The sequence below is a fragment of the Phasianus colchicus genome, chromosome Z (genome assembly GCF_987193195.1).
Source record: "Phasianus colchicus chromosome Z, bPhaCol1.hap1.1, whole genome shotgun sequence".
Classification (NCBI taxonomy): Eukaryota; Metazoa; Chordata; class Aves; order Galliformes; family Phasianidae; genus Phasianus; species Phasianus colchicus.
In genome coordinates this window covers 66,516,944-66,533,871 of record NC_143476.1, presented here as the reverse complement: position 1 = coordinate 66,533,871, position 16,928 = coordinate 66,516,944, and the positions used below count along the sequence as shown (strand labels likewise).

General features: G+C 43.6%; 1 protein-coding gene across 1 annotated transcript in view; it reads right to left on the bottom strand.

The window, feature by feature from the left end:
• Positions 1 to 15,658, bottom strand: part of MAP1B (microtubule associated protein 1B) — a 70,595-nt gene extending 54,937 nt beyond the window's left edge. The window contains exons 1-2 of the mRNA XM_031602608.2: positions 15,465 to 15,658; positions 10,425 to 10,526 (exon numbers count right to left, since the gene is read on the bottom strand). Of these exons, the coding sequence (XP_031458468.2) occupies positions 10,425 to 10,526; positions 15,465 to 15,642 (280 nt within the window). The 5' untranslated portion in view covers positions 15,643 to 15,658. The remainder of the gene's footprint in view (positions 1 to 10,424; positions 10,527 to 15,464) is intronic.
• Positions 15,659 to 16,928: the final 1,270 nt, after the last annotated feature.

Below are 16,928 nucleotides of genomic sequence, written 5' to 3'. Positions count from 1 at the left end.
CATTAGGCTGCCAGCTATGGCAACACTAATTCCAAGCTTTACGCAGCCAAAGCATGATTTGATAGCAAACATCCCAGTGGAGAATATCTGCTCTATTAACTCCACTTACAAAGCAGCAACTATTGTCATAGTACTATGGCAAGGCAGATCCACTTAATCTACATCTTTGTATTATCCATTTTCCTTCCATCATTCCAGATGAGATGTCTGTTATGTTCAGTCCATGCCTAGCCAACAGCCAACTTACCTAGAACATCCAATGACAAACAGCTGGTCTCAAATCAAGATGCTATTCTCTGAGAGTGTCCCTTCTCTGCAAATAAGCAGCAGATCTGGAATAGTATGGGAAGTAAAACTTGAAGAAGTTTAAAAAGTACTTTGACCTAAATCTAATCTGGTCAGTTTATTAGATTATTCTGCCCAGACTAAGAATCCCTGACAGATACAGCAATCTGCTCAAAGGGAAAATCAAAGAAGCTGGAACTGCCAGAAGAAGGCAAAAGTAGAAGGATGAAAAATTGAAAACTTACAAAGCATCATTTGTGAGCAGAGAGATTTCTGATCACAGTTTTTACTAAACTCTAGAAAAAAAAAAAAAAGAAAGAAAAAAAAGAATTTGTTGCTATCTACAATGTGGCTTCAAAGAGAGAGCAAGCTTGGAAGTCCTAGTACTAGCTATGTGCAATTTGCATTTTACCACCATATCACCTTGACTTACTGTGACACACAGGAAGAATGGAGGAGAAACAGTAGTGGGGAAAGGAAGAAGAGTGAGTGTCATCTAGGGTAAACGCTAGCTTCTCTGTCACCTTGAAAACATCCACAAATCTTCAAACTCAGCCTTCCATTCAAGGAAAGAAGAAGGGCATAGGATGCAATTTTTAGAACAAGCTGAAGAAATAACAAAATGAAACAGGAAATTGGAAAAAAGCTTTGGATGCAAATGTCATCAAATAAGTCTCTGATCTATACTCTGTCTATGCAAAAACTGCCACTGCAGACGAAAAACTGTCTTTAAAACACAGCGGTAGGGCTCTGCCAACACAGTGCTGTAGCAAAATTGAATAGTGGTGTGATGAGGAGAATGATCCCTCCTGCAGGTCTTCTGAGAGTCTCCTCCATCGCTGATGCAATCACTCAGTTCCCAGAGAGTGGAGTCTGGGGCTGCTGACAGCACTGCCCTGTCCTGGCTGGAGGCAATAGCTCACTAGGACCTGGTAAAGTAGCTCTTGAATCACACCACACTTTCACTTCTGATAGTGAAAAAATTATTTTGGAGTGGTCACTTCTTTTAAAGTCATCTCTACTTTTTTTTCTGACCACAAGTTGAGACAGGGAGGGAGAAAGAGTTATCATGCCAAAACAAACACTGCTCGAGGCTGAAAACACCAGGTTATGACCTCCCTGGAAACAACCAGCACTGTTTGTCTCTCAGAGTACCTAGAATGGCCTGAAAAGCATTGGAGGAAGCAGGCAATTTCACAGATGACCAGCTGTCTCCAACAGCAGCAGGAGAAAGCACTCAAGTTTGGAAGAGATAGAAAGATAGAAAAGCATCAGTTCTGCAAATCAGTAACATGCAAAGCTGAAAAATAGTAGTGACCTAAAAAAAATAAATCTCTATATAATGTCTCCTCCAGATTCTATGCACAAAACTGGTTTCTTAGTTTGGGATCTGCTTTCAGTTTAGGTCAATTTAATTACCAAGTGGGTGCACAGGCTAAGAAACAATCCAGAGGTTGAAACTACACCATTTTTGGTACATATGTCTCTAATGTATGATTGCATTATACTGTTCTGTGGCCCAAAGAGTAAGCCTACAGTTGAAGAAAATCAGAAGGCTTTGCATCTCCTCCTTCCCATGATTACCATCAATAAATGGTAGTGGAGAACCCACATACATTAACAAAGCCCTGTAAAATAGGTTTATTCCCCAGTGTAGAAAGGCAATAGCTCCTCCCAACAAATTAATACAATCTGAATCTCCTGTTCAACGTGAAGGAAGAATGTCACTAAGGGCTCCTTCCACATGGTAATCCCCTACTTGACATACAGTGACATTATCCCACAGAAACCAGGGACAAATTGTAATTCTTGCTGTAATTATAGGCTTTAGTAGGTATACAGGGTTGTTAGGTGCAGAGCAACCGTTCCCACCAGGAATAGTTGAGTCTCCCAGGGACTCTTCAGGAATACAGTTAGTGCACCTAAACTATGCAGCTGAGACAGTGCTGTGATCAAAGGAGCCCATCCTTACTTTTTAAGAGTCATATACACTAGCCCCATTTGGATTTCTTTTTGGTGACATCTGTCTTTCCATGTGTTCTGTTGAAAGATGATCTGTTTTTTCATTTGATCCAGCAGATCACATTGTAGGACACAATAAAAAATAAGCAAAAATTTCAAGCTTTTATATGGATAATGGATTGAAATGTACAAAAGACATTCTGTAGTGTAATTATTGAAATGTAGAAAAAATTAAAAACTAACTAACTTGATAGGAAATGTTAAGTGTACAAAAATCTAACTAGCACTGAAAAAGATTTAAATCTTCCAAGCCTAAGGAGCTTTCAGAATCTAAGCTTTGAAGCCAGTAATGTTAAGTTTAAAAAATCCAACAACACGAGACAATTCTGATTAATGACATTAACTTAGTAGTCTGCTACAAGCATTAAATCCTACCAAAGATATTCTTGGGAGTACTGCCTTCTGTATCCATTTGAAGTCCTGTTCACACACAAAATAATTTTGTATTTTGCACTTTTTCTGCTTGCCTAAACCCCATGCACATCCTGGAAGACAGAGAAAACTGCAAGAGGTTATGAAATCTGAATGGCCATAGCACCCAAGTCAGAAGGTGCCCCAGTAGGGATCTCTTAGTGGGGACTCTTTTTAAGACCGTGTCAGATGGCATCCCATATTTGTTTTCCAGAAGTCCAACAACAGTGCCACCAAAAAACATGACTTGAACATGAAAACATAGAAGCAGTGTTTGTAATTTTTTCCTGTTTTAATGATTTTCTAGTCCATCTTGTCTGTCCAGTGTTGCCAGGTCAGTTTTCATGATGCTGATTTCCTCACACTTGAAGAAATCCAGGAAATGTCAGTCCTTTCATGATGGTCTTTTGAAAAGATTCATACACAAACAAATATTAAAAGACAACCCATTTTTGGAAAAATAGGATGGACTCTAACTTGTCCATCTAGTTGAGATGGACTTAACTTTCTTCATAGCAACCTGTATGTGTTTTGGAATTGTGCCTTGAGCACTGCTGATAACACACAAATGATTTGACTGTGGCTGGAAAGTACTTGCACAGTGTCAAAGCTTTCTTTTTCCCACTGTATCCAACAGTGGCTGGGGGATGGCAAGAACTTTGGAAACAAGGCTGGAACAGCTGACTCTTACTGAGCAAACACATACTATATAACTCATGCTCTGCAATAAAAGTTGGGGTCAAGAAAGAGGTATAGATTGAGGTGACCCATTGCTTAAAGACTGGCTGGCCTATGTGGTATGCTTGTATATGCCTATTTGATACAGTGAGTGACTTCCTTTGCTTCGCCTTTTTTCCCCTCACCACCCGCTACCTACCTATTAAGCTGTCTTTATCCAAATCCATGAGTTTTATTGCTTTTGCTCTTTCTGGTCTCTCCTGGGAGGGGCAGGGATGGAGAGGGCAAGTGAGCAGCTGTGGGTGCTTGGCTGCTGGCCAGATCAACCCACCACAAACAGCTCATAAGAGCTAGCAGAGCTTTATTTGTGCCCCCAGACAGAGGAGCCAAAGCTGAGACCAATCTTCTTTGTCATAACATTGGAACAACTTCCAGAGGGGACTTAACTTCCAGCTGGAAGTCTCTATAGCACGTTAGTGTCACTCAGAGATCACAAAGCCTGAGATTATACCACTAAGAATATGGTCTGCCTCCTTGGAAGGATTTTTGCTTTGTTGTTTTTTTTTGTTTATTTTGTTATTAAATAATACCCTATGCTTCCCACTTACAGTTACAGGGAAGACAGACTCACAGACACAGGAGAATGATTCAGCTGACCATTACAGAGAAACTCTCAACTACCAAATCATATAAAGTTGCTACATTAAAAGAATACTGAAATTCACATAAATTCACTTCTACAAGCAGTGCTTGGTTATTAGGTTTATTATTTTTTAACTTAATTTGCCTTATATCAGCAACTAGATTTGAATTATAAAAGACATACTCCAACCAGCAAAATATCCAGGAATCAGAAGAATCATGTCCTTACTTACATGTCAGTCTATGTTGCACAGACGGAACCCACACACAGCCTGCAAGCACAGAACATCAGAAATACGGACTTCTCTGCTTGACTCTAAAAGCAGTTTGCAACCAGTACCCACCATGTCTTTGATGGAAACACAGAAGGCATATACATGGCATATACAGTGCACATACATGGCTGTCTGCTACAGAAATACCCACCTTTCTATTTATGACTTTTACCTTCTAACACATGTATTATCTCCACTTAATCACACGGACTGTGAGGTACTAAGGACTGCTCCTAACCAACCACAGACAGGAGGACCACCTGGACCTGTGGTCAGCAGTAAGGCATCTCTTGCCATGATTTCTGCCTTTGTCTCTACAGCGTGAGTTAGGGCTGGAGCTCTTCATGTAGTACCCCACTGTGGTACTTCTCATGCAAGAATGGGCAAGAGGGACTGAAAACGTGCTCCCCATTCCACCAAGCATGGAGAAATGGAGTCTCTAAACTCTTCTTCCCAACGCAGGATGGGTTTGGTCTTATTGAGGAACACAGCGGTAAGCAACTCACGGAAAATAAAGGACTGCTTTAATCTGACAATAAGCAGAAGTTAAAATTCGCCTTTTCTCCATTTTTGTGACACACAATTTGGTTGTTGTTTGACCTAAAAAAATACCAGGAAGTATGGATCAAAATTTTCTCCATACGATAAAGTCCAATTAGAAACATTTCATAATTCTCTCAAGTGATAGATAAGCAGTTCCCTAAAACTAATAGAAAATGCAGGCAATTGAGAATTAAGAGAAACAGATACTGTGAAAAAATAGTTACCTGTGACAACCAGAAAATGGTTGTCACCATTTCATCATCAACACATGACAACAAACATGAAACCATGAAAAAAAATGCAGCGATGTTTTGGTTACATATTTATTTTAAATCCATGATGGAAGGGATGAAAAGTAGTTCATCTGTAAATAATACTTAGCAAGGGTAAAAAAAAATAATTGTTTAAGTCTTCAGTTTCAGATATCCAGCACAGACATAATGCTAGCAAAGGAAAACTGGGGAGTTGTCAGGGATAAATAAAGTATAATTCTGCAGGTATTTGTTAAATAACCTGTAGGAAAATAACCCTTGAGTATACCATTAGGTGCGCTGAATTATTCACTTAAAAAATAGGAATGGGAACACAAATTTCACAATAGCATTTCAATTCAAACATTGTTCACCAATAACTTAATCCTGTGCTTCTGCTAGTCACCTCACACAGGTTAAAAACATATTTCCACAAAATATGGGCTAGGCTAACACATTGTAACTACTTGTGATACAAGACAGTTAAAAATAAACTCTCGGTCGTTTTGCTGATTCATGTTAGCAGCTTAGCATCAGCAGGTACTAGTGTTGTGGCACTAATGTAAATTCATGCTAATTTTCTTTGAGATCATTCCTTAAAAAAACAGAGATGGAATTCAGTGCCAGAATGATTGTCGCAGAAGTGCAAGAATTAATTCAGTGGGCGGGCGGGGGGGGGGGGGAGGAGGAAAGAAAAAGACAGAATTACTTATTAGCGCATCCCAGGCATTCTGATTAGAACTAAAAAAGGAGGGCTTTGTCGACTGGTGTACCCAAGCACAGAAACAGTTGTGCTGTAAGCCCTCTTCTGAGCTAACAAACCCCAGCATTACACACAAAAGAGCTCATGCCACTCCATTGGTTCCCCTGTTCCCACTCTCCCTTGTGCCACTGGCAGCAAAACCCTGTGGGGACACCAGCCACTGCTGAAGCAGTGTGAGTCAGATCGACTCCCTATTCAAGTCCTATTTCACCTCCATTTTCTTTCATCTAAGACATAAATACTCTAAAATACAAAACAAGTCTGGTAGCCAGCTAAAATTAACCTCTCTGAACATACAATGAGCTCAAATGACTCCACTCGATAGCTATTCCAGCTATCACAGCCTTTAATAGCTGTGGTATCATATTTATAGACTGCCCCTACTTGACTACTTGACTTCCTGGTCTGAATTAACTCCCAGGCCCTTAGCGGTGAGGCTCAGACACCAGCTGAGTTCACCTCTTCCTCTCATGTGCACAGATGGACGGGACAGACCTCACAGCAGCGATGGGCAAAGAGTCAGACTGATGATCTCTGCCCCTCTGCCTCAGATGAGTTAAGCAAAACAGAGATCTGGTCTTGTCATCCTGGCTCTTTTTTCGGTTTGTTTCATTGTAATTGATAGGTTTTGCTTAAGAATCTACATTATCTGACTTGATGAATTTTGATTTCCTTTATTTTTTTTTTTAAAGCACAAGAACACTGCAATTTAGGATTTCATCAGCAACTCCATGAGTTCATACAATCTACTGGGCATATATTAACTGCTTTGGTAACACTAACGGGACTACAGACTGTTTTGGCAAACAATAGAACTGTGGATTTCATTGTCTAAAACTCTCCTGATCCAAAACCACAGGACACTAATAATCCTTAATTGTAACTTCTGAAATGGTAACTTGCAGAATGAAGGGTGTTAGGCTTTTGAGATCAATGACAGTTTCAGAGAACGAGGGCCTTCCTCAAGCAGCCCAGAAGAGATAAGCCCACAGACAAGCTGAAGCAGGAGGATGCTGCGGGGACACCAAACACCTCTTTCACTTAGGTTCCTCCGTGGCCACAGGAAAGCTGCAGAAAATCAAGGTAAGGAAGGTATGGAAGGACTCACTTAAATCACTGCAGTGACCAGCTGCTGACCTGTGGGTAACGGGAGACCTGATGCTGCTTGAACTCTGCTTTCCATAGATGCCTGTTCCTCATGAAATGTTTGAAGTATAAAATAGCCACAGAGCACTGCTTGAGCAATGGTTCTTCGCAGAGAACAAGGTTAAGGGTGGCTAGGTACTGATCAGCTATGTAAATAAAAATTATTTTATCTAGACAAGGGCTTGTATACACACCAATGCAACTGCTAAGCTCCCAGATGGAAAAAGTGGGACAAAATGGCAGGTGTGCATGTCTTGTGGAAAGCCCTCAATGATTTCACCTCTAAGCAAAATCCAGTCTTTTGTGAGGCAGGACATACAGCTTTACGCCACTGAAACATACATACATCCATTAATTGAGAAAGGATTGTTAGCAACAGCTGCAGTTTGAACCATTTCCATTTGCTCTGCCTCCTTACCAGATACATGGTTCCTTTTCCAGCACATACATGTTGCAACACATTTGAATTTGAATTTTTTGTCTTTGTGAAGTTAACATAAGATGGAAGTCATTGCCAGTACATGACAGAGAAAACCGAGGCAAACGCCCATTTTAAGTCATGTTGCTCGTTGTCTTGGCAACCAGCTAATAAGTGCCGTTACTCAGTTTTCACCAGCACCTGACAACATCTCTGCAGATTTGATATTATTAAGGAGAGTGCAAACTCAGCCCCTTTACAAGGTATCAGAGAAGATCTCGCTAGCATTTCCATTCTGAATTTGATTTTTCAGGGAATTATAAATCATCCATAGATTGTTCAGAAGCTGAATATAGGATACATGAATACCACTGTGACGATCCATTCCCTTGGTAAGAGCACAAGAACAGTGTTCAGATTCAGTCATGCTCAATTCTATATCAATATGTACATGGCTTTCACTGCAAACAAGGATTACCCCTCCAATTCCTCAAGAGAAAATACATGAATTATTGCTCTGACTAACATCTTCTCTCACATGTCCTTCTTTCAACACTGCAGGCATATGGCAGGGTTGGCCCCATTTCCTCCAAGCGTTGTCTTGGAGAACAAGTCATACTGTTCATATTTCTGCTGTGTGTATCCTTGAGCTGATTTGAGAAGCATACAAGAATGCACTGAGCCAGCACAGCAATTATCATAATTAAACATGATAATCAAACAGGCTTCAGTCAGTATTCAGACCTCTCTGTACGAAGAGCTGTGCAGACTCACTAAATGACTCTACCACTCCTCGAGAGTAAACTGTCCCTATGTTTGAGTCATACAAATGAATTCAGTCTTGGAAGACTGAAAAAAAGGGCTGTTTAATTACACCCCATTTGACATGCCACACACTATCCCATCACCTGGGATGAATACTTTCCTTGGACAAGAGGTCACCTAGTTACCCAGAGCCCACTGAATTTCTGAGTTTGAGACCACAATGTGATATGTACCCACAATAATCTCTTTAACATGTTTAGTATGTGCTGTCAGTTTCACAGGTTGAGCACTCACCAAAATTCAACAACCGGGCACTGTAACAGAAAATATTTTGAAATTTTATCAACATAGGGCAACTAAAAAAATCCCATCCTCCTTGCTATCTATCAGTCATGAGAACTCAAAGGAGCCTCAAGGCAGATTCAACATCAAAGAACCAGAGAGAGACTCAAATCGTGTCCTCTAATCTGTGCCATGGGACTCAAAAAGTGCCAGTGGGCTTTCACACAGTCTGAGAGAAGAAGCTGGTAAAGAGGGTTAGTTTTATTCCTGGATGTTTCTCTTTTTTCCAGGTTTAAAGCTCTCTCAGTAGTCTTTCAATGTAGATTTTGGAACCTTATTGTTTAAAGATTGTACAGTGCTGAAAAACACATTCATTACTGCTTGTCATAGAGTTGTTGATGAATTCCACTCACATGCAATTAAGCTGTAATTCAACACAATGACAGACAAAACAGACAAGTCTAGACAAACAAGAAAAAAAACCACAATGAAATATATAATTCCTAGAGAAAAATTCCTAGAAGATTCTATAGTATTGGTTGAAATTGAATTCAAATTTGAATTGAAAAAAAAAGAGGTTCATAATGTTCTTTCATTTATTATATGAAACCTTGTGAATTTAACCATGTGAAACTAGCTTTATTTTAATTCATTCAATGCTATCAAGAAGTAACATCTTAATGAGATGGCAAAAAACATTCAGTACACTGGAGTAATTCAGTCCTGAGTATTGCTTTACCGGTTGTTTTTTGAACCAGATGAAAAGCTATAGAGGTACATCTTTGTCTTGAATCTGGTTCAATAGATACGGAGAAATAATGGCAAAATTTGCTATATCCAATGCTGCAAGAGGAAGAATTCATTACATGAGACGTTTTGGTATTTTATTTAAAACCATCAAGTCAGTGCAATCATGCTAGCAAGCTATCAGGATGTCTTCATCAACTGTGCACAGCAAAAGACCTATGCATGTGAAGTGGCAGTATGACACAGCATTTCAGAGCCCTTTTCACCATGATCCTGAAGCCACAGTTTAGAAGATTTCTCACTTCTATGTTGTATTTGTCAATATGCTCAAGATCACAGCGTTTTCACCGATGAAAGCAAGCTATACTTCTTTGAGAAGTGCATATAATTTTTTATATATGGAGGCCAAGATTAATTTCACACATGCACAATTAGCATTTCTGTTAAAGTAAGGAGATGGTTAAAAAGAAGAGATAAAGAAAAACTTACCAAACTGGATTCCCACGTAACCAGAACAAAATTGAATTTTATACTTCACAAAATTGATGGGGGGAAGGGGAGGCAAGTTGGTAGTGTTTGTTTCATTTGGTTGTTTGGTTGTTTTTTTTTAAACCTGTGTGAATCTCCTAAAGAAAGGGCAGGCTTGAAGAAAAGGCAGCAGAAGAATTGACTGAGTCTCATAAGCCCTGTAGAGTGCCAGTTTCCTCATAAAAGTCTATGAAAGTTCCTGTGAATAAGGCAGACCCTCCACCCCTTAGGTTTTCATTACAAGAAAAGGTACTGAGCTCTTAAGCCACACTTGCAAAGCAGCTGTGATACCATTTCTGGCTTGGTCAAACTGTAGAGCTAACCTTCCAGGTTATTTTATGTATGTGCTCTGCCTACCATGGGTAACAAGCTTCATTCTCTGGGATTAACTACATAGATTAGTACAATATACACAAACGGTCCAGTCAAAAACTGAGATTCATTTGATTTTAATGGGGCTCCAAAATTAATCACGATGATACATGTCAAGTTATCCTAAAAGTCTGATTAGTTTAATGTTTCAGATGTTTCCTTTTGCCCTAACAGTTAAAAAACATATGTAACTTTCAAGCAATATTAAAAACAAAACAGAGCAAAGTATTCATTGTAAAGATCCACAAAGGAAAATGGGCCATGTAACACTTTGTCAAACATGCCTAAAAGCTCACCTCGAACTTCAGGAGAGAATCGAGCTGAATGGCGAGAAACAAAAAGTTTCAATTCTTGATCCAAGTTGCATTCAATCAGGTTTGTGTCCCATGATCGGATTCCTAAAATTCAAAATACAAAAACACATCTAGCTTGATATATCAGCAGTGGAAAATTTCTCAATTTACATCCAACTTATTTGCATATTTCTAAATTCCAAAACCAGTCTTTCTGTCACACCTCACAGCCATGTTTTGCAAAGTGCTGAGTACCCAGAAGAAGCACTCTGGATAGGGATCAGTCAGAGGCAAGAGGAAATCTACCTTTCCAAATGGCAGATTCCTTTCCTTTTCCTTTCAAGCCCCTGCTTAATGACTGCTTGTCCCACATCCTAGTGGCCACAAGGTGAGAAGTCACTGATGTCCCTGAACTGACTTAAAAATAGCAAAGGACTGATTTACAAAAGTGAAAATGTGAATCGCTCAGGTGACACTGTCCCTGAAAGAAGGACAGCATTACCTAGCATGTGGGGTGGAGCACCTCTCCTACAAGGACAGGTGGAGAGTGCTGGGCTCGTTTGGCTTGGAGAAGAGAAGACTCTGGGGAGATTCCATTGCAGCCTACTATTACTAGAGGGGAACTTAGTAACAGGATGAAGACCAACTTTTTATGCAGTCAATAATAGGATAAGGGAGAATGGCTTTAAACTAAAAGAGGGGAGATTCAGGTTAGAGGTTAGTAGGAAATTCTTTACTCAGAGGGCGGTGAGGTGCTGGCACAGATGCCCAGAGAAGCTGTAGATGTGCCATCCCTAGAGGTGCTCAAGGCCAGGCTGGATGGGACCCTGGGCAACCTGATCTGATGGTTGACAACTCTGCCCACATCCGGGGAGTGGAACTAGATGATCTTTGAGGTCCTTTCTAATCTAAGTCATTCTATGATTCTTTGACTTCTTTATTCAAAAAGCTTTGAAGCACCCAACATTTCAAATTAAAATGTAAGTGATCTTTTATTTATGAAGTATCAAAACTCTAGTTTTGATATTTAGAAATGCTACCCTTGATCTTTTTTCTTTTAGAAAAGATAAACATCACATCTCTGTTTTCTCCTCAGCTACAAAGAAAATGAGACATTTGACATGTGATCATAAAAATACATTTTGGAATCACACATTTTAAGGATTGACATTTGATGAGGAAGGAAGGAGGAATCACTGCAATCAAAAGATAAATTTATTTTCCTACTGTACAATTTTAATGGCTATTAAAAAAAAAAAAAAAAAAAAAAGTCACATTAACAGAATACATTTTAATACTTTTCCATAGTTTTCCTGTCAAAAACAATGAGCAGACAGTTGCACTTCAGGTAGGTCCAGACACTGCTGTAGTTTTGAACACCAACATTGTTGTGATTTTTGCGTTTTTTTTCCCTAAGGGATTGTCTTGAGACTTATACAAATTAGGTAGCAAATGCCAAATGAATTGTGGTTGAGGAAGCATCTGTTGGCCCCTTCCCAGAAGCTTGGCCATGTATGTACACGAAGGCTTTGGGTGAAACCACTTTGGGCCTTGGTACTTCTGGACAGGAGAAGCCCTGAAAAGGCATGTGGCCAACTCCTTCCACTGTGCGACCAGTACTAGCACTTCTGCTGGTAACTTGATCTGGGTTTAATGCTGCTAACTTTCCTGCCAGCACTGTCTCCCATGCTTCCCTGCAGATCCCTCTGGCAGATCCCATGTTGCAGGGCTGAAGGATGAGGAGGAGAAAGAACAGAGAAACCAGATCTGCTCTCTGGTCTCCCATTGCAGCTCTGAGGAAGCTCTCCATGCAAATACAGGTATCTGCATTTCAAGAGCTTTTTCAGGGAGAATTCACCAAGCACTTGTTCCTTGTCAGCAATCCAGTCAAAGTGTCTCTGGGATATTCTCAAGGTAGATGCAATATTAAGCTCTAAAGAGATTTGAAAACACAGTATCATCGATGTTTCGCTACCACTCTGAAGTAAAATAATGGAACTATCATCAATCACTTCTGCTTCCTGACTTAAACATCATCATTCAGAGGCATGAGCAGTGACTCTTCTGCAAGCCTCCTTTTTTTTTTTTTCATTTCTCAAAAATCTCTTGGCCATATGGTGCATTTTCGGGGCGTAGTTTTGGCAGGCAGACACAGCTCAGCAAGCTTTAATATCTTCCAGGTGTTGGAATATTTGAGAGCAAGAAAGTGAATATGATATATTGCTGCACATGTACAGCACAGATGAAATATATGAGTAGTGAACTGATGCCGATCATGAAGTTGGAGTGCACTGAGTGTTGAACCTGAAGAAGCAAGAAGACAGCAGCTCACTGGCCTTCAACAGCAAGACTGCGTGGGAAGGCTGCAAAGCTTTCTGGAGGTCAGTTAAGCAATATGGACTATGATTCAGCACTGCTGCTAATGACAGAGCCTGCCCACCATCCCAAACCTTTTTTTTTTTTTTTCTGTGAATCAATATTTGCAGTGGGCTATGATTCTGATTAGGCGTAGTCATACCACTGAGCCCATCAGAGTCCAAAATGCAGTAGTTGGTGCAAAATGACTAAAAAGAAATGCCTAGACATGCTATCCACAGAGTCTGAGAATGAGATTTGGGTAGAATAGGCCAGATTTGCAGATGCATGAATCAGCATTTTGGATGCAAAAATTATACAAATACCTTAAAATGTAGCATAAATGTATCAAGAATGTTATACCACCAAATCAAGTTTGGATACAATGGAAGTAAATCTGGAACAAAAATCCAAGGTCAATCCAATGATGTGTATTATTATCAGCATGGAAGAAACCACTGGGAGGATGACTGAGCTGTAGCTATTTCCTTCTTTCTGCAGTCTCTGGAGCACAGCGCCACTAGACACAGGGCTAATCAGACGGCAGACAGGGCACACCCAGCAGCATCTGCCAAATCAGTGGAAAGATCCTGAAGCTTCCTCCTCACTCCCCTCTTCTTCTTTACTGGGTTGGAGGACTGCCCCCTCAGCAAAATGGCATCCCGAATGTAATTACTGAAAATGCAGCTTGCCAAGCAATTCCCACTTCATGATATATTAAGAAATGACTCTGCATTCCACCAGGTTACGTAGCATCACGCCACTGATGTCCTATCAGGAGATGTTTTCGCTGGCGTATTGCTCTGCAGTTCAGTGCATGAATCCACACTTTTCTCTGGTGGTACTTAGGAGATGCACCAGAGAAGACCTTGAGACAGAGTTATCAAGAACCCTAAAACCATTTATGGCTTTGATGAGGACAAAGGTTGAAAGAAGCCAGTTTTTCCCAACTACACTGCACTTCCCAAAGAGAAAGATTAGTCAAGCCCTCAAATAGACAGACCTTCAGACTCAGAGTGTACTGATCCAGAACAATGCACCCCAAAATCTGACCAAGGTTTTTTTCCTAGCAGGCAAGATCCCAGACAGATCATCTGACACCAGGAAGAGTGAGATGACTCTCCCATCTGAAATGATGAATAAAAATGCCAAAGCGTTTCCTTTGAATATCTAAAACTGTAAGCAGGTGTTACGCTTATTGGCCGGCAATAGCAGCAACAGAGCTATGCAGCAGCAGCTGTACAATAGAAGCTTCAAGAAGCGACTGAAGAACATTTCTTCTGAGCAAGGACGACATCAGATGTCTTTACAGAAGTTTTATCCATTTGCTCTATAAATTGCATCAATTTAATTGAAATTCAGCCAATTTACTTCCAACACAATCAACAATTAGTTAAAATGAGAGAAGCGCAGTGCTGAAGAGGCTCTGAATGACAAAGCATCTGCATCAGTAGTTCTCCCTAGGAGACAATGGTTGCGATAAAGATCAACGGGTCTTGGTGAAGCTGGTAAGCTGGGATGAGGCAGCTCTTTACCATGAACAGCCACGAAAAAGAACCATGAAAAATCGCCAACTGCAGCAACAAGGGTTGAGAACACAACAATAGAGACAAGCGAAGTCCTAGCTGGAGTGCTGAACCACACCTACATGCAAGGCTGCTACCAAATCCCGCTTGCAGGCTCCCTCTCTCCTTTTTAACAATAGCGTATTTCTGATTTTTGCACTTTCATCAGCCCAGAACAAGGTATACACTGAAAAATCACATCTTAAGCTAGTTTGGCTGAACTGTGGGGTCCACCGATCATTTCCTTTGTGCTTCATACCACTGTTACGGCAACAGGGCTTTTCGCCTCCCCATGTACACCGCAATATCCTTTATTAGAAACAGCATCAAGAACTTACAGAACTCAGTCATTTCACGTGTGGTACCTTCACCTAAAGCCGCCTTTGGAAAAGGACGAACGAGCAGCGAGCCGCAGCAGCCCGAGCTGGACAATAACGGGGCTGGGCACTCAGACCGCAGCCTAGTTACCGCATCTTTTTATTTCTTTCAACACAGGGGTGGGCGTGTGTCATGCTCGGGTCCCGAAGGATTCTGCATCGCGCTGCCGAAACTTGGGCACAATGCGCAGGGATGGAGCCGCAGCCCCGCGGTCGCTGGGAAAACGCCCCATCGCCGCCGGGCTTTGCGGCGGTGCGACGGAGACGGCGATGGGGACGGGGACGGGGATGGGCTGCAGCCCCCACCCAGCCCCTTCCCCGGCGGCGGCGGCGGCGCGGGCGCCCTTTGTCCGCTCCGGGCTGCCATAGGGACCGCAGTGCGGACTGCGCCACGCCCACCCGCCGGTGTCTCCGGGCAGACAGGCTGGGCGTCCGCCGCAGCCCCGACAATGGCGCGGGGCGGGAGCGCGGGGCAGGGGCTGCGGGCGCGGGCGCGGGGCGGGGGGACCCCGCGGGGCGCCCCGGGGTGCGGGCGGGGCCGGGATCCGCGGTTAAAGAAAGAGAAGCGCCGGCAGTCGGAACGGGGCTGGGCGCTCCCCCGCCCCGCAGGGGGCAGCGGGCGCGGCAGCACGGAGCCCCCCGCCGGGGCGCCGCGGGCAGCGGGCGGGGAGCGGCCGCCGGGGCCGTGCGGGTGGGAGGGGGCGCCGCGCTCCGTGCGCTCCGCGCGCTCCGCGACGCCGTCTCACCTCGTTCGATGTTGGCGATCGCGCGGCGCAGGTGCTCCTCTGTCACCAGCTCGCCGATGACCACCAGCAGGTAGAACTTGCTGTCCAGGAAGCGGTGCGACAGGCTGGGCGAGGGGGCGGCGGGGTTCGGGAGGCTGCAGGAGGGCTCCGAGTCCGCTTCCACCACCACGGTGGCCATCGTGCCCCCCGCTCCGCCCCGCGGCTCCGGGGCGCTGAGGGGAGAAGGAAGGGCCGCTCGGCGGCGGCTCCGCAGGCGGCAGGGAGTGAGGGCGGGCGGGGAGGCGGCCGCGCTTTTATACGGAGACGGGGCAGGGCAGGGACCTGCCGAGGAGGAGGAGGAGGAGGAGGAGGAAGGGGGGGAGCCGGCGCATCCCCGCCGCCGCTTTTCCAGCATCCACGGCTGATGTCATCTGCAGCAAATCCTCCCCGCGGCGGCCCCCGGAAGCAGGAAGGACGCGGGGTGCGAACAACGCCCGAGGGTCGCCGGCGGACCCCAAAGCCCCGCGGTCTCGCAGCCCGCGGCCCTCGGTGGTTGAGGCCATTGCGGGGCTCCGGCTGCGCCCGGCCGGGCGGGATGCGGCTCCGGGACCCGGCCTTCTGCAACGCCCTGCGGTGCTGCAGCGCAGCTCCGTAACCCTTGCGGCCAGCAGGCTAAGTGATATTCTTACAGCTTGCTTAAAAAGATGCTTCAAACGTAGGGCTCCTGCGTGCCTTCGAGGTGCGTGGGTTTGCGACTCGCCCCAAGGGTCTGGATAGGGTGCTTCTGGCAGTGGACAAGCAATGAGAAATGGTAGTGCTAAGGCCTCGGAATTTCAAAGGGCTTCAGTTGGCTCCTTTTTACCACACTCAGGCAGCACCAGTGGTGCTGGAAAACACCTTCCATCACAAAAGGAAAGGGTGGGTTCCTCAGGAAAGCCGTGTGAAAGCCAGACATCTGCTCTCCTGTGTTCACCAAAACCCCTCAAGACGTAAATTCAATTACCATCTAATAGTGTTGATCCTCCCCTAAAACTGGATGGAGTGCTGTGGGATAAATCAGCCTCCTGAAGATGTTCCTCTCACCTTACTGACAGAAGCCAGGTGCTGGGTTACACTAAGCATCACTAGTGTGGTTGAAGTGATGTGGGACCAGGGAGAGGATGTAAATGTTGATAGCCTGGTTTGCAACACAAGCTCTGGTTGCTGGCTGAGGAGATGTCAACGTGCAGCTCCTTGCAGCACTCATTGCTCCCATGCCCGGGTGCGCCCTGGTTACACTCCGTCTCTGCTTGGAGGAACCCCAGCTCTGCTTTCTTAGAGTAAGCACTTTGCTTTGGGGCACAGTGCAGTCATTCTAATTGACATGCACTTGTCATTTAATTGACAATCCCAGATTCTCTCTGCCCAGATCTCAGACTGAAACTCTGTTATTCCAGATGCTGGTCCATAGCATCATCTATGCTCACTATACCCAGAAGCTTTAGA